Consider the following 19,844-nt stretch of genomic DNA (forward strand, 5'->3'; position numbering starts at 1 on the left):
CAACACTCATAGTAAGTATATGCTTAACGTTACTTGACAAAAAACTACAATTAGGTCACATACTAAAAGGCACTGACATATAAAAAAAACTTAGTACCTGGTTTATTTATATGGTAATGTAAACTCTTAATTATTTCAACAACTTGTTAAATGTGGCCCTAGACTCCCATTTAAAGCAAAGCAGTGTAACCAACTCATCTTTTCTACTGCTACAGTACCTACCTAAACTGAAGGTATTTTGCCTTGCGAATAAAGATCAGTATGTTCCTGTTTGAGGAATATTTAATGTCAGACTGGAGCATGTTTCCCCACCATAATCTTCCTCTTGATCTGCGAACGCATTTTGTATAATATATATAAATTTATATATTTATATATATAATAATAATAATATACATATATTGATACATGTATTATAAATATACACATAGTAATTATTATTTTATATATGTGTATGTATATAAAAAGACAAACTGAAATATGTTTCCAGATAATTAATATATATATATTTTAAATTATATACGTAAATCATATTTATATAAATACAATTAATATATATACATATAAATATGTATAGAGATTGTTATAGGAAAAATAAATAACGTATGACCTATATAAATTACATTTCTTCAATTATATCAACGAATTTTTTTTTTTTAACATAAAATATAGACTTTATATATATTTATATTTCTCTGCACATGTCATTTAAACACCATACAACTGAGGACTTAGAATTATTTTCTAAATTGATTGAGAAAGTAACCTACCATTGGTAGGTTCAAAAACTATCAAAAAAGTTCATTTAACGGAGTTATTGGACAAGAAACTCCTCTAAAGCCAGAATTCCAATCGGTATGGATATGCAAATCTGCACAGCAATAGTTATTGCAACTATTGCACCATACATAAGTTTCGTTTCTGCTAATAGGGAAATTATCAACAAAACATTACTAAGAAGAGTTGTTGGTCAGTCAGGATCGTGGTTGGATCGTGGTTCAAATTCGATCATTAGAAGTTACTTAAGAAGCAAGATGGATGAGATGTGCTTCTTAGTGGGAATATCACATAAACGACAAATTTAAAACAAAACACGTACCTGTCTGTCTAATCACTTTTGGAAGTCTTAAACGGCACTTGATCGTCGAACACGACGAGTAGCTACGGGACATACACTCAGCCGTTTTTGGAACCGTATTTAGTACAGCAAACAGTTGACTATGGTTAGCAGATAAAAAATAATAAATTAATTACACTTTTTATTTATTTCTATTTAAAACTCGCTCCCTTTCTATTTAAAAAAATGATGTAAACGTTAAATTTGATTTTAAATAATAATTGTATATAAGCTTCTAATATAAATCTGTACTTTATATTAAAGATATTAATTTATACTAAAGATATTTATTAAATTTACACATTTTACAAACAATCATTAATTGAACTGAAAAAAACTAAAAAACTTTTTTCCATTTTTATTCAAATCGTAATATTTATATTACGTTAACCCATTTATATGCATATAATTGTAGAATTAAATAACAATTATCAAAGATATAATTTATTTATTCATATATGGAGCTCTCTCTTCAATATTATAATAGATAAGTTATTACAAATATTAACTTTCTAGTTGCTGAATAGAAAATATAAATTAAGATACAACATACTAAATATTAAACAACATAAGTCATCACAAAGACAGCATGAGATGTTAATATCTTATTAATAATGTTACAATATAAAACTGTTGTTTTGAGTACTTAGGAATATATATATATATATATTTGTATATTTCATATTCATATAATACAGTATGCACATATTTACTTAAAACTGCAATTAAAATCCTGTACTCCAAGAATCGTTTTCGTTTTTACACCATATATGAAATATTTATTAAATCTATAATATATTTTGCCTAATATTATAATAGTAATTAGTATGTTCTGTATGGTATAATAATATAACAATGTACTTAACTATAAAATTACAAAAATAAAATAATTTTTAAAAGCTCAGCCGAATTCAAGGACTATTTTGCCCTAAATTCGAATAACAAAAAATGCGAAGATGTACGGAATTTAAATTTACAATGTTTAAAGTAAGTATCGAAGGTCTTTAACCGCTAAATTGTTCACACACCTCTTTATATATATATATATATTGAATAATTCCTTCGATCTACTATCTCGTTCGGTTGACTTAATGCTAACGCAATCTTTACTGGAGGTTGGTTTTTGGTATGGATTTTGAGATTGACTAAAATTTTTATCATCAAATTTAACTAAAGTTTTATTAACAAATTATTATATAACCCAATGTGATGTTAATATCTTCATATTTCAAAATTTTTCTAGTGTTTAAAATATTTTATCAAAATTTTTTCTAAATTATCGCCTAAACTTGTTCACTGCTCTGCTGTTGCTTTAATGTTGGGTTATATTGTATATTTCTTTCCGATTGATGTTTATACCGCTTACAGCTTAAGTTCTTAACAAATCGAAAAACCAATCATCCAGCTACATTTTGGTGGTGTTGCATGCCGTAATGCCAAAGGCAAAGACGGCTGCAAGAACAGACTTACTCAACTAAATCCCGGCGAAAGATAGTGACTCCTGTAATAATAGGCACAAAAGCCAATAATTATTGAGAATGCTGTTGTTACTATTACACGTTTTGGAGTCATTACTCGGGGCAACCAGTATTTCTTAATGTATGTAGCCGTTGTAATTCTTGACATTGGAATTTGATTTCTTCTAGCCATCATTTCTTTCTGTTCTAGAAGTCTTCTTTCTTGCCTAAAAAATGAATGGTTTTAATAGAGTATATAATTATTTAAATTAAAATATCAGGAACGTGATAGGAAATTATTAGAGGGCAAGGGCAACACTTACTCTTCCTTAACAAAATCTTCCACCAGTTGCTCTATTAAATCAATATCGTATTTTTGATATAAATTCGTTGCTTTCACTAGTAGTTCTTCAAATGGTAAGTCATCAGGCAGCTGAAAAATAGGTTTATAATTACTAAAATATTTAACAAAATTAATTAAAACCAAATGCAATCGAATACTATACTACTATATATACACAAAATATCTATGCAGTGTCCTAAACTATATCAACTTTCATATTACACACATTGTTGTTGTTGTTGTTGTAACCCGCTGGGACGTATAAGCAGATAATATGAAAGCATATACAAGACGATTACATGGGTGGGAAAGTTGATGATTAGTGGTTGGGAGTGTTGGAGGAGTAGGAAATGAGGATAATGCGTGGAGTAGATGGGTGGTCCAGATGGACAAACCGAGCCACTTTAATGGGTTGGGTTCAAAGGGCAATTGAACAGAGATTTGTGTGCGTTGTAGGACAAGAGAGCGGATGGGGGATATCATCAGGAGTAGAGCTACAGTTTGAGCACACATTTGGCATAGACGTGTTTATGCGTGGCAAGTAACAGTTTAGCACTCGGCTATATTATGATCTCAATAGAGCTACGACACTTCTTACTGTACAGAGAGAAATCGTTCTTTTAGGAAGATATTAAGATGGCTTGTTGAGAACCTTGTTGTCTGACAACCGCAGTCTCAAGAAGGATACTACATCTTTGTGGAGGGCTTTTATGTATACATTAAAACAGCGATGATATATGCCGCTGATATTTCTATCATTATTAATTCAATTATTCTACAACTGGTGTATGATTTCGTTCTAATTTAACACAGCAAATTAACAAAAACCGCAAGTTCGAACAAACAAGTCAAGTACGGCTTTGGGTCAGTTGGCTAATAAACACTGACTCTGAGCTTCAATTTAGCAGGGCACGAGTTCAACTCTAAGTATTTGCAGTCTCAAAAAATTATTTATAAATAATAAAATTTAAAAAATAATTCCAAGTCCACTGATGATGGGTATGTGGTTATACATGAAACAGCTGTATAGTCAGCCAAAAATTCAATGAGTTAATAAAAAGTAAAACTTTATTATTATAATTCACTACTGTTCGAAATACAGCTCTATTAAAAACAATACTTTACATTAGGAACAGACGTTAAAAATCAATCTTCTAACATTTTTATTTTTAATTTTAGACCTAAAATTGAACAAAAGTTATATTATTAATGTTTTGAATTCACTATGTGTTAATAATGTCTTCATTTACTTAAAGGCAAAAGTTGTTTCTGTAATTTCTTAGTGCTTATCGAAGTAGATAGCTTTGAATGTCACTTATCATAGCTCTGCTTACCTACACCTACTGATAATAATTCTTTGTTTGCATACCACAAATATATGTTCCATCGCTGTACGAGTCATTGTTACTTGTTATGGGTTTTTGAAACGATTAAATAACGGATTAAGCCAATTAAACCACTACGTGTTCACCGCTGCCTAAAATCGTATGAGTATTTTGACGTCTATGTAGCCCGAGTATACTTGAATTTGAATAATTGAACCTAACACTTCATACACTCTTGTATCCCTAAAATATTCAAACTAAAAGCGTTCAAGCGGCTAATTTTATTTTACAGGAACAGATCAAAGAAACAGGTCAAAGACATATTTGTCTGTAAAGAAAGGCAACAAGCTATAAACAATCTATAAATCTTTATTTGGACACAAGTTGCCCAGACAGTTGCAAAGAATATCGAATAGACGGACAATATATTCGAGGGGAAAGGTCATAAAAATTATTTTTTTTATAAATATTTCGCCAATTGCGTTTAAAAGTTATAACAGAGCAAACAAATCTACAGGTTATATCTTAGCTAATTTTTTATACAACTAGCAGTTCTTGAGATTTTATTTTATTTTTTTATTTTATTTAAATAGGCTATTTGTGCACCCCGACCTAAAAGATTTATTGTGCGTCTATAGGCCCAACTAGGACAATTTTTTAGACTATTTATAAATCTTATAATTGTAGTGGGCTTAATTTTACCTATTTGATTTGGGACCAAGATCTCAAGATCGTTCTTGAGATAAAACGCAAAGAGTGGGCCTGATATTCAAAAAGACAAATACAAAGGAAAACGTTGTTTAATGTTAATTTTTTCTTGCCGAGAGAAACGCGTGTTTATGACGAAAAGGAACTATTTAAAAGTTAGACGGATTCGTATAGCTAAGGAAAGATAAGAACAAAATTTTAGGTAATTAATTGAAATTTGGCTGACCTTCATCAGCGGTCTTACGTTTTTCAATAATTTATATGTAAAATAATTGACCAAGCTCATGACCATGACTAAAAAGACCTATTTACAATGTTTCTGATATTTGTGGTATAAGTACATAATATTAAAAGTAGAATATTTTTAAAGATTAAATAAATCCTTTTTAAAAAAATTAAAAATTCTTGTGTTTTTAATCATAAATCAAAGCAAAATAATTTTAATACTTATGTAGTTTGACTTCACAACCAAAAGTTATATATTTATGCTATAAAAAATTATATATGAAACTAATATACTAAATCTCTAAATCTCTAAATACTAAATCTTATTAATATATTAGGTGAATCATTAAATCTATTATTCATTTAACAAAAAAAAAATATAACATTTATATGAAAATTATAAAAAAAACTTATTATTTCATTTTTAAATTTATATTTTAACACTCTTCGGCTTAGATCTGTTAATAAGTCATTAAAATTTTTCTAGGAAAATGTAGTAATATTTATACTTTACTACAATCGATCTCATATGTGCAGTGTATTTTACCAATATTCCCAGAGATTCTATAAATTTCTATACATTTCTATACAAAAACTGAGGAGTTAAAGAGGATGACGTCATGACAGAAAAATGGTTTATCATCAACAAATGGATTGTATATTTTAAAGAACTATTGGCGGATACAATAGTACTGAAATATGAGCATGAGAAAAAGTAAAGCAAGGTGCCAAAGCAAATCAAATTCATGTGACGCGTTGAAATAAGAGAAGCTATACATAAAAAAAACTGTGCAGAACTGCAGAAAATGCCTGCATAGCAATAACTATAGACTTATAGCATGTAGGCAGCAAGGTCTACATTAATTTTTTATATATTAACATATATACTGATCCTGAATATATAAACATCATACGATTCTACATCAAATTAAAATATATTGTATATCTACATAACCAAAATACATAAATAAGACATCCGACATTGTTTAACCTTTCACTAAGTAAAAATTATAATCAAGCATAAAGACAAGCACAAGACATTTTATAATGATTTTATAATAATTTAATAAATACTCACCTTTGATAGCAAACAATGTATGGAAGGCATATCACACTGTTCGGCCAATATTTCATCGGCTCGATATAGTACAATGGCTACAGTTACATAGATTGGCGTATAAATTGGCGATGCAAGAAAGTAGTCATATAATCGTACCACATCTAAATATGAATTTAAACTATGTCCAAACCATGTAAGATACCATGGGAGAGCGAACAGAGTACCAACACTTGACTCAACCATAAATTTATATAGCGTCGGATGTTCCATTTTAAGAAGTGGCCAAATAAACATCAATCTTTTTTGTGTTGCATCCATTGTTTCCTGCATACACTCTTCAAAGTGATATGTTGAAAGTTTTTCCATAACAGCAAAAGCTAAATCTTCTCCTACAACCAACAAAAATGTAACGGCAACGTCGTGATAACCCTGATAATATCTTAAATTTGGATACTTGTTAATGACTCGTAATATCAGCACTGTTAATTGATCCTGCAATGCAATACGCTGTTGGTAGGGAATACCTGGTGGAAACCTTTTCAAAGATCGATTGACATCTAAAACGACTTGCTGATATTCAGGATGTGATTGCAGTTCGCTAATATTAGGTGCCTTTTTAACATCTTCTTCGTTCACTTTCGCCAACCGTGGCCACAAAATGGCACGTATTTTATCATTAACGAGTCCATATTCAGACCGAGCCAATTCCAGCAAAACCTCGTAGTTTATTTCATTGTTGTTAATTAATTCATTAATATGAATTCTTTTACGTCGTTCACCATCACTTTCGGGTTCTGAAATTCGAAATAATATAACATAAATGACCGTAATGATATTTATATTTTCAATAAATTCACATACTCTGGGCAAAACACAACTCCTCTGGCTGATCGATTATTTCATTTTCAGTTTTTCGCGGCGTTGAATTGTTCAGACTGTCTACCGTATCATTTGTTTCTTTCCGCATTTTAATTTATTCAAATTTATTTGTCCACAAAATCTTTTTAAACATAATAACTTGTATTTCTAAAAAAAAACTTAATACTTTTTTACCACTGCCCAGAACTGAAATTGAAAATACTTTTCTTGTTGTATTTATGCTGTCATCTGTTTTCTATTATTTTTTGTCTTCGTATCATACATGGTTGCATTTGTACGCACCAGCTATGCAGGGTTGCAACTTGAAATTTTGTACTACACACATTATTATTATTTTGTTATGGTACAAATGTCAGAATTCATACAAATGTCATTTATTTTAGGAATTGCTGTTCAAATCTTTCCTTGATTTTGTTTAAATACTGCAATAATCGTTAAATTTCGTATTAAGTTGATATACAAATAACACATAATTTTGAAATATTTATATATCTAGGACACTGTTTCATTTAGACACTCGCTTAGTTATATTAGGTGTATTCCTTTGACATGAATGCTCCAATAAAAAACGTGGTGCTTGAAAATTAACATACAAAGCAAAATAAAATTCGTACAAATAAGTCCACTTTCCTGAAACTGCTTAAACTAAATATTAATAAATATTTGAGTTCAAATATATGAAAATTATATTTATTATATACAAATATATAAAACACATATATTAAAATTTTTATACATACAGTATAGTTTATCAATACATTTACTTTTGTGTCTTATTAAAAATGAAGTTAGAAATAATTGCTCTGTTATAATAATTGCTTTATTATTAATTTTAGTTTTTGTTTATTTTATTTTATATAAAGGAAAGTTTGTGCACGAAAAACATAAATAAAATTTTATCGAATAAGCCGCTCGCACTACAATGATGCTCGCACTAAAACTGATCTATTGTGAATGATTTTTGGATGAAAATGAAAATAACAGTCAACTGAGTGAATTTATATATGAATTTAAATATTTTTAGTAAGTAATTATTTAGCAAAATTTATGAAAATAATAGACAGGTTAGTAATTGTAAAGAAATTAATTTTTTGTTAGGAAATTTTTAAAATCTGTATTATGTTTATTAAAAATGCAATACATAAATTCACATTCATTAAAAAAAAGCAAAAAGTTATAAGACAATTCCAAGAAAACTAAAGCAATGTTAAATACTGCTTATTTAGCATTAACTAGTGATGTTACAAGTTTGAGAATTATATAAACGAATTTATTACAATCTCGTATTGCCTAAATCCCTCACTAAATTTAAACTATTTTTGTATATCATAACGTTACTTGATGATGGAGGTGTTTGATATTTTCTCATTTTGGTTAAAACTTTCCTGTTCTGTGAACTTAGCAGTCCCGCAACAAAATTATATAAATTATTTGAAGATAATGATTTTCTATTCATTAAGTTACTGTATTATATATATCATATATTATCATATATTAAGATAAAATGAAAAATATACGGTTGATAGTCAACGTAGATAAATATATAAATTTAAGTACATATAATTTTTTATATTACCACCAATAATTGCTCACCAATAATTTTTTAGAAAATTTAACCGCATATTTGTTTAAAATTTTCTTAGTTGTCATATTTTTACTGATTTAGGCAGTGATGCCAAGTTATTCTTAAGCACCAAAATTAGTTGAAAACTAAAAACTAATGGGAGAAAGAATAATATAATAATAGTCCTTTTCGATGGCTCGCGAGTATGGCAAAAAATGCATGCTGACCTATATTGGCTACGCAAGATATTGGCATCACTGTTGCAATCTGTCATATGTTATGTTTTGGCAAATAAAAAATCTTACATATGTGGATATAATGCAAGCAAGTTACATTTTGTATGAAAATAAATAATTCATATAAATTGACGAGTAAAATGAATACAGAATTGAAAGAAATGGTAAAAATATTGAAAATTTCAAAATAAAACACTAAATTTTTCTTTTTTCCCAATTTTCAAATTTTTGAATTTTGTGATTTGTTGTGAATGAAGATTCACAATAGTTTGCTGATAGCGTTGGTAACATTTTTTTTGCCCAGTATATGTGTTTGCCCAGTATAGCTATACTGGCCGAGGTAGAGAAAATAGTGTTGTTGTTTTGCGTACATTTCAACCAGTATAGGCCAGCAACTTGCTGTTTATTGCCATACTTGCGAGCCACCAAAATGCCTTATTATATTACAAAAACATATCACTTACAAATATTGTCTGTCGTGCCCAACGGCTGGTGTACTGATTTTTTCATGTCTAATCCATGGTTAAACTGTAGTCGCTGACTAAAATGACTGACTGATTTTATACGGAATATTGTTATATTCCATTGAGCTAACTTCACATTTAACAATTCTGAACAATATAGCTAACTACTGTTAGCATAATGCGTTCGACGGTAATTTTCAGAGCAATTCTGGCAAGTATCGTTGAAAGCCTTTCTTAAGATCTTTGTAAGACCTACCCGAAGATTGTTTGTAAGATTTTAGCTATTTTCTTCCAAAAAAGGTGTAATCAGTTGTAAATTGTGATAAAAAGCTGTTTTGTTCTATTTCTTTCGTGGGGAAATCAAAAGCAGCTGCTAATCGCTACCGCCTGCAAGTAAATATGTAACTGAATTTTAATACAAATGTGATGGAAAGCCCCAAGATCTATGTTCCATTATTATTATAATTTATACATTAATAATTATTTACTGAATTTAAATCATGTCATAAAAGAAATCGTAGCACCTATTGCTGCATAAATAAAGCAGTTGCAAAAAAATTAATTAGTTATTTATTGATTTATAATTATAATAATATTATAATTATAATATATTATAAATATAATATATGTATTATATAAATATATTGTGATTACAATTATATTATTTTTAAATTATTTATATCTTAAATAAAAAAGAAAGAAATAGTTGAATAAATCAATGTAAAATAAATATTAATAAATATTAGAAAGTAAATATTTAAAAAATATATATCTATGTTATATATAAATATATAAAATATATATTTTAAAATATTTATAAAGACAGTATAGTTAATCAATAGTTTATAGTTTACGTTTGTGTTGTATTCAAAATGAAGTTAGAAATAATTGCTCTATTTTAATTAATTAATTATTAATTTTAGTTTTTATGTATTTTATTTTATATAATGAAAAGTTTATGCACAAAAACACAAATAAGATCTTAACTGACAATCGAAAGACCTGATCAATAGCAAATCTATCATTTAGTTTTTACAAAGAGCTAAAAGAGCCATAATACGAAAAATCTTTCAAACGTTCATTCGTAAGATTTTTGAGTGTGGTGAGATGAGAGATCTTCGTCAGAATTGCACTGTCAGAAATAATAATGGTACTCACAAAATTTTTAAAATTTAATCAACTCAAATCTTCGGTTATCTCAGTATGTAATAGCTTTCTACAGCGTATGCAACATATTAAGGGTATTGATATATTTATATAACTCTATAAATTGATAAAGTGATAAAAAGATAGTCTTTTAAATCTCTTCTCAGTAGAGTTTACATATTGAGCTACCAAAGTACCTGATTTTGTGTTTGCCTGTTTTGCATCACATAAAAGCAAGAAAATGGCAAGAAATAGTTAATAGTTAAAAAATTTAAATTTTAAATTGAAGTAAAATTATATCTTTTATTTAATTTCTAAATTTTATCAATATTTATTTATTTTTTGTGTAACACTTCACAATCAGCTCATGGTTTACCATACAGCAAACAAAATATTGTTTCTGATGCCTTGGGAATCCATTAGCTCCGTTGCGTAGTAATTGCTTAATACCTAATATACATAAGTCATCATGACTTTACTGAGTTACCGACCACATTGGAATATCCCTATTGTAATAGCGTATTCTGGCCTATAGTTTCAGAACCTGTAACATTCTCTGTTGAAACGGAAAAAATATATCAATTTAGACAAATTGTTCGCTAAAACACAGAATACTTTAATGAACTGGTCTACATAGCATTTTCGACAATCTACAAATAACTAATCACTTTTATTAACAAGTACGATCACTAATTGTATTTAAATATTACATACACTTAAACAATATATTTGTCGCTGTTTTTCTTTACACTTATTTCCCCATCACAGAACGAAATTGTGCTACGTGATCTTTCCCATATGCAGGGCTCAGCAAAAGGATGTTCGTCTATTGATACCGGAGTTAGTCAGTCAAAAAGTCAAAAAGTTAGTCAGTGAAGTATGAACCTATTAGCAAGACGAAACACACAAAAATTCCTTTTTCACGTCAAGCGATTTCAACTGCATCCTTCAGAAACCCCATAAGACGACACATCAGCCTATGGTCAGTAGTGGAATAGTACATATAGTGGATTTTTGAACTGTTTATATTGTAATTTACAAAAAGTCAATCTGAATAGCTCAAGCCAAATAACTGCTTTAGGTACATTATATACTCTTTAATTTTATTATTTATATTTCTTTGTACCTCAAGGGGTTCAAATATTATAAGAGCTCAAAATCATAATATTTTTTAAAAATGTTTGACCATGTAAAATTTTATGTAAAATTTTAATTATTTTAAAATTTTTATATATTTTTTTTGTTCAGTTTTCATTTTATAAATAACCAAATAAATTTGTTTTATAAAAATGTTTAAAAAGTTTCAACGCAGTCAAAATATTATGGTACATTTAGAATTAATTTACAATTCTCATTTAGTTTATTCAAAAAATTTACTGGTAAATATATTCACTCAATTATAATTCTCATTATATTTGACAAAAATTTGTACAAATAACTTGTAGCTTGCTTCTTATATTATGATTCTATAAGTTTAATATAATATTTTATTTAATTCAGTAAGTGCAAATTGATATTATAGCATTTTGTAATTTGATTGAGTTACTAGTTTACAAAGTCTTCAATTTAATTATCGTATTAGTGATTGAAATATCAATAAGTTTCCTAATACCATCAAAGCCGAATCTTCGAACCGGAACGTTTTTGGTTTTAGTTTAATATATCGACTTGGTTATAATTCAGTACTTTCTATGAGTTTGTAGTACAAATTAGTTTTTTTTATCAAAATTTTCAATCGTTAACTATTTCAAGTACTATATTGATATCAATTTAACTCAATTTAATCTAACTGAACTTTATTAAAGCTATGGCTGTCTGGCCTTAAGCTTATTGATTTCTGAAAGAAGGAAAAGTATTATCGTTAGCAGATATAGCTTATAAGTGACTGGTTTTATTTAATTATCTATTTTATTTTTTTTTTTTTTGGAAGGGACTGGATGGGGAGTTTAATGTAAAATTTATGTACATATACAATTTTTTTTATTTGCAAGTAATATTTGAGAGTATAAACAGATTGTAGTCACCCAATTATCCGCAGAATGTTATTTTTTGAGGGGTTAGTTATTACATCCAGTGTAAAAAGGACCGAAATAATAAAGGTGGAGTTTAAGCCACAATATTTCCCTCTTGTGTGCTTTCCTGTTATTAATGGATTTGGGTGTTAAAAATATTTGTCATTAAAACAAAAGCAATATTATATGTTTAATATCCTATTTTCCATCACTTTCTTGTATTGTTGCAATTAGTGCTAATGGGAGTCATGGTCCAGGTTGCTTGTACCTTAAAGAAATTTTATTTTTATGACCCTAATATGTTTTGAGACGAAATTCAATAATTAATTAACTGCAAGCTAACATCGAGAAATAATATCAATGAACTTATACTCGTACGTGTTTTGTGTCCTATATATAGTTTTACCGCATATTTTTATCTAACCTTTTACGAATTATGATGTTACCATAGGTAATTGATGACATTTGAAGATTTTGTCATATCTGATGTACCATCATATTCCCATAATTACCTTTAATATATTTGACTAAGCTCTTTGCATATTCTCAATGCCTGGTAGTTCAAAACGATATCTCGTAATATATTATTAATGCTGTTTTATTCGAGAACTTTTTATTCTAAACTTAAAAGACAATTGCTGTTAGGAATCCAGTGCAGCTTAAGAACCATATAAATCTTCAATCCAATTAATCTAGTCAGCCATCTATCCAATCCAATTAAATCACTAAATAGGTTATATGCTTAAGGTGTTGAAACGTTGTTTATGTGTAATGGCGGATGGAGTATCCCTATTAAGGACGGTGGTTGATTATTGAGTTTAGAATAATAACTATTTTATAATATCATTTTGATATTTAAACATTTTCAATCGTTTCCTTTTCTTATTTTTTTTTCACCCGAGTTCTAATAATGTTAAAATTGGCTTTATAAATTGATGATGTAATGTAAGGTACTTCTAAATTGCAAAAGGTTCATTCCCTTTTCTTTTTTCTTGAAATTTTGCTCTCTTTGTCAATTTTTGTATACCAAATCATTGGCCATAACCGATTGAATTATTTCATTTCTGGTTCCATATTTAAGTCAAAGAAAGTTAATTAATGCCTTGAAAATGAGAACTTAAACTGATAATAAAAGACAGAAATATATTTTAAAAAAATTTGAAATTTTTATATCATAATTTGGTAGAGAATTTCATGGAATTTATTTTGGAATATGTTTTCCGAACTAAGTCTATCGCGGCTACGAATGACATGATTCATTCGATCAGTCCAATTTTTGACTATTTTTCGACCATATGGAGTCAATGGTGGCATGACGATTGGATTCCAATGCTTCAAAAATGGCTGATTATTGCTGGACTGAACATAGCCCTATAAAAATAATCGAGAAGCATTAAATCGCACGAACATGGGGGTCAGTTCGAAAGATCTTTGTAAGACTTACCCGAAGATCGTTTGTAAGATTTTAACTATTGTGACGCAAAAGTCTTCCAAAAAAATTATTTATATATTATAATAAATTTCATAATGTAAAATATATTAAATATTAAATAATTATTAAATATTCTATATATATAAATATATAAGGGTGGAATTTATTAATAAATTATTTTATTAAATAGGGTTAATACAATAATCGTTTGGTATATAAATATTGATTAATAAATTATTTATATATCTAGCAATATTTTTAAATGGAATATTAGATAAAACATAACTAATAAAATTTATAAATCCTACCGATTTCTAAATTTTAAAATTTTTGAAATCTAAATTAATAGATATTTATTAATTAATTAAATATTTATATTAATAAAGATATTTATTAATCTAACCTAGTATAGTCTATTTTATAGTGAAATTAAAAATAAATATATAAAAATATATTAATCAATAAAAAACTAATTTGTAATTAATAAAAATTATTTAAAAATTAATTTATAAATAATAAATTATTTTATTTTAAAAAATTATATATTAAAAATAATTATGAGTTTATTTTTTTTAGTAAAGTTTATTGAAAAAATATTTTTTATTATAGTGAATTAATAATGTAAAATAAAATTGAAATATATTGAAAAATTTTTGTGTTAAAAGAAAATCTTAATTATTGTACTTTGTGTATCAGGGCTTATAAATAAATAATAATTATTTAAATGTTTTTTTTTGATTTATCAAGAGTTAAAAGTTTATGAGAGTTAATGTAATAATATTATTTTTAATAAATTTTTAGAAACATTTCAATGTTTTTCGTTTAATATGGTATTTAGTTTTTAAAGAAATAAATTTAACTTAGAATTAATTATTATTTAATTTATTTATATAAATTTAAATAAATAATTGATTTAATATTTTATGGGATAATAAATGATTATAAATTTTATATATAAGGCAGTTCTTATTACTAAAAATAAAATAATTACTCCAACTAATCAAGTTTAAGTATATTTAAAAGAATTATAATAAATTCCTCGTCCAATATGAAGATAAATACAAATAAAAAAAAATTATGCTCCATTGGCATGAAGAGTTCGTAATAATCATCCATAATTTATTATACATCTCAACAAACATGTCTAATTCTATTAAAAACTAAATTGACATCTGCTGTATAATGTATAGCTAAAAATAATCCAGTTAGAATTTGAATGATTAAACGTAGTCCTAATAAAGATCCGAAATTTCATCAAGAAGAAATATCAATTGGAGTAGGTAAATCTACTAAAAAGAATTATTTATGATTTTGAAAAGTGGATGTTTAATTCGTATAGGTTTATTCATTTATTTTATAAGTCGAATTGGTTCAAAAAATATATAAGTAATTTTTACAATTGCAATTAAAGTAACTAATAAATAATTTATTAAAAAGATTGTTATAAAATTAATTGGGTAATTACATAATTTAGTTAAAATATAAGAATTATCTATAATTAAAATAATTAAATTAAATAATATTATTGATTCATTATTTATAAATATATTTATATTAATATAATTATATATAAAAATTCATAAAAATAAAATTCTTATAAGGAATAAGATTGTTCCTAGCAATCTTTTAATTTTTTAACTAATATTCCTCCTAAAAAAAATTAAAAATAAAATATAAGCAAATCAAAATATTTTTGAAATTAATACTGAAAAAATTAAGATTAAAATTATTTGAATTATTAATATTAATCCTATTGATAATGGAGGATATACCGATGAAAAAAAATATAATATTTGAGATTAATATTAAAGTTAGAATTAGTAGATGTACAATTTCAAAAAATAGTTTAATTAAAATATAAATTTTGGGAATTTGTGATAAAGAATTATTTCTTTTTTCTTGAGAGTTTTAAAAAATTACTTTTGTTTTTGATTTATAAGACCAATGTTTTTATTAAACTATAAAAACTTAAAAAAATAATAATTTATTTTTGATTATTTTGTTGTGTTATAGTATTAATTGGAATTTTTTCTTTTATATCTAATCGAAAACATTTGTTATCTATATTATTAAGTTTAGAATTTATCGTTAGGTTTAGAATATAATAGGTTATAGAAATTATTTTATAATAACATATTTAACATATTTAAAGTCTGTGAAGGGACTTTAGGTATTTTTATTTTGGTTTCTATAATTCAAACTCATGGAAACGATTATTTTCAGTCATTTAGAATTTTATAATGTTTTTTTAATATTATATTTTGAATGGTTCAGAATATAATAATTTTATTTAGATTCATTTTAATTTTACTTAATATTTATAGTAATTATTTTGTAAGCATTTCTTATTTTTTAGGATGTGATATAATTTCTTATGGATTAATTTTATCAAGATTTGGAGTTTGTGCATTTATATTAATAGCAAGGGAAAAAACTAATAAGTATAAAAATTATAATAATTTATTAATAATTAATATAGTTTTTATATTAATTTTTTTAATTTTAACTTTTTCTAGAATAAATATTTTTGCATTTTATTTTTTTTTGTTTTTTGAAGGTATATTGATTCCAACTTTATTATTAATTTTAGGGTGAGGATATCAACCTAAACGATTACAAGCTGGGATATATTTATTATTTTATACTTTATTTGTATTTTAACCTATATTAATAGGAAGTTTCTGTTTAAATGAAAAATCAGGAAATTTAAATTTTTTCTTTTTAATTAATTATATATTAAATTATGAATTACTTTATTTTTCTATAATTTTGGCTTTTTCAGTTAAAATACCTTTATTTTTTAGTTCATTTATGATCACCTAAAACTCATGTTGAAGCTCCGATTTCTGGTTCAATAATTTTGGCTGGAATTACCATATATTGAAATTAGGAGGATATGGTCTTTTACGAGTATTTTATTTTATTTCAGTTATTTGTTCAAAATTTAATTATCTTTTTATCAGAATTTCTTTTATCTTAGGTATTTTAGTTAGATTAAATTGTTTACGTCAAGTTCATTTAAAACCATTAATTGCTTATTCTTCTGTTCCTCATATAGGAATTGTTTTAGCTGGAATTATAAATTCAAGAAATTGATGAATTTGTGGGGGTATAGATTATGTGGGTCATGGTTTATGTTCTTTAGGTTTTTATTTTGTTAAACTAATGTTAGATATGAGCGACTACGAAGACGAAGATTATTAATTAATAAGGGATTATTAAATTTTATACCTTCTTTACTTTTATGATGATTTTTATTGAGATCAGGAAATATAGCTGGAGGAGCAGCTTTAATTATATTAATTATATTAGGGAAAATTTCTTTAATATATATAATTGTGAGTTGATCTTGATATTCAATAATTAGTTTATCTTTTTTGTCTTTTTTTAGAGCTGCATATACTTTATATTTATATTCTTATAGTCAACACTGAAAAATTGATCTGGAATTTTTTCTTTTACAATAAATAATATATGGGAATTTTTATTATTGTTATAACATTGAGTACCATTTAATTTATTAATTATAAAAAGTGAAATAATTAATTTGAAATTTAACAATTAAAAATAAAAAATATAATTAATTAATTAATTCAATTATTCTACACTTGGTTTATGATTTCGTTCTAATATATAAACATAGCAAGTAAAATTGTTAATAAAAAACTTTCATAGCAAAAGTAACAAAACTCCAGAAAAATATGCGAAAAAAAAAACCAGTACGGCTTTGGATGAGTTGGTTAAGGTGCGCTGATTCTGAGCTTCACATTTGGCAGGACCCGAGTTCGATTCCTGGTACTTGCAGTCTCAAAAATAATTATTATTTACGAATAATTAAATACAAGAATTATTTCCAAGACCACTGATGATGGGTATTTGGCAATACTCGAAACAGCTGTATGGTCAGCCAAAAATTCAATTAATTAAAATAATATAAAAAATAAATTTTTGTTGTTGTTTCACTTCTGTTCGAAAACTTCTTTATGAAATAATTATAATAATAATTATATAATAAATTAAAATAGTTTAATTAGTTTAATTTGTGGTATCAAAAATGTAAGATTTTATTTTAAATTGTGAAAAATTTATCTTTTTGAAATATAAGATTTTGATTATTAATAAATTCAAGAATTATTCCTTTTTTATTGGGTTTATTATTTATTAATCAAGATTATTCCATTTTTTTAGAATGAGATTTAATTTCTTTAAATAGAATTAGTATTGTCATAACTTTTTTATTTGATTGAATGAGATTAATTTTTATATCATTTGTTTTATTAATTTATTCTTTAGTTATTCATTATAGAAAAGAATATATATTAGGGGACATAAATATTAATCGATTTATTTTGTTAGTTTTATTATTTGTTAGATCGATAATATTTTTGATTATTTCGCCAAATTTAATTAGAATTTAATTAGGATAAAATGGTTTAGGATTAGTTTTTAATTTATTAGAGAGAGTAATTTATTTTCAAAATGTAAAGCCTTATAATGCAGGAGTACTAACAGTATTGTCAAATCGAGTTGGGGATATTGCTTTATTATTAGCTATTGCTTAAATTATTAAACTATGGATCGTGAAATTATATTTTTTTAATAAAAATTTAATAGTTTGGATATAAATATATTGATTATTGGAGTATGAATTGTGTTAGCTGCAATAACTAAAAGAACTTAGATTCAAGAGAACTGCTGCAATAGCAGCTCCTACTCCTGTTTCAGCTTTGGTTCATTCATCTACTCTTCTTACAGCTGGGGTTTATCTATTAATTCGATTTAATTTATTAATTGGTGATACAATTTTAGGTCAATGTTTATTATTAATTTCAGGATTAACAATATTTATATCTGTATTAGGAGCTAATTTTGAATTTGAATTAAAAAAAAATATTGCATTATCTACATTAACTCAATTAGGTTTAATAATAAGAATTTTATCAAAAGGATTTTATAAATTACCTTTTTTCATTCATTAACTCAGCTATTATTCATAATATAAATAATTTACAAGATATTTGCTTGATAGGAGTATTAAGAAATTATATACCTTTTATATGTAGATGTTTTAATATTGCAAATTTAACTTTATGTGGTATGCCTTTTTAGCTGGATTTTATTCTAAGGACATAATTTTAGAAATTGTATCTTTAAGATATATTAATATATTTTCTTTTTTTCTTTTCTTTTTTTCTACAAAGTTAACAGTTATAATATTCAATTCGTTTGGTTTATTATTCATTAATTGGTAATTTTTATTTTTTAGTTTAAATATATTAAGATATAATAGTTGAGTTATATTAAAAGGGATACTTGGGTTATTATTTATAAGAATTATTGGAGGAGGTTTTTTAAGTTAATTATTATTTGTTACTCCTTCAACAATTTGTTTACCTAATAATTTGTTTATTGATTTTAATTTTTTGTATTTTAGGGGGATTTGTAGGATATTATATTTCAAAAATTTCTCTATATTTTTTTAATAAATCTTTATAAAATTATTTTATTTCAATTTTTGCTGGTCCAATATGATTTATACCTAATATTGTTACATATGGATTAATTTATAATTTTTTATTTTTGGGAAAAAGATTATATTTAAGATTTGATCAAGGTTGATCTGAATTTTTTATTGGATTTTATTTATATAAAAATTTATTAAATTATTCAAAATTTAATTAATTTTTACAAAATAATAGATTATTTTTTTTGTATTAATATATTTTATTATTTGATATTTAAATAGCTTATAGTTAGAGTATTACGTTGAAGTTATAAGGGAGATAAATTTATCTTTAAATATTTAATATATTAAATTTAGTAATTTATAAATAAAATATATTTGTTTTCACAATAAAAATGTAATGTTTTTGTTA

The 19,844-nt window shown here is 25.5% G+C and overlaps 1 protein-coding gene across 1 annotated transcript; it reads right to left on the bottom strand.

Annotated features, from left to right (window-relative positions):
• Positions 1-1,828: 1,828 nt before the first annotated feature.
• On the bottom strand, positions 1,829-7,736 carry LOC119689049 (TBC1 domain family member 20). Its single transcript, XM_038103791.1, has 4 exons — positions 7,097-7,736; positions 6,254-7,029; positions 2,898-3,007; positions 1,829-2,801 (listed from the first exon to the last, which is right to left on the bottom strand). The coding sequence occupies exons 1-4, from the start codon at positions 7,200-7,202 to the stop codon at positions 2,588-2,590; spliced, it is 1,206 nt and encodes a 401-aa protein (XP_037959719.1). The 5' UTR covers positions 7,203-7,736; the 3' UTR covers positions 1,829-2,587.
• Positions 7,737-19,844: the final 12,108 nt, after the last annotated feature.

This window comes from Teleopsis dalmanni, chromosome X (genome assembly GCF_002237135.1).
Source record: "Teleopsis dalmanni isolate 2A chromosome X, ASM223713v2, whole genome shotgun sequence".
Classification (NCBI taxonomy): domain Eukaryota; kingdom Metazoa; phylum Arthropoda; class Insecta; order Diptera; family Diopsidae; genus Teleopsis; species Teleopsis dalmanni.

Excerpts from the sequence above, each read along its gene's own strand:
- LOC119689049 (XM_038103791.1), bottom strand. The coding sequence starts at position 7,202 with ATGCGGAAAGAAACAAATGATACGGTAGACAGTCTGAACAATTCAACG. Across the intron at positions 7,030-7,096 it reads GGAGTTGTGTTTTGCCCAGA|AACCCGAAAGTGATGGTGAA; the intron begins GTATGTGAATTT and ends TTCGAATTTCAG. Across the intron at positions 2,802-2,897 it reads GAAGATTTTGTTAAGGAAGA|GCAAGAAAGAAGACTTCTAG; the intron begins GTAAGTGTTGCC and ends TTCATTTTTTAG.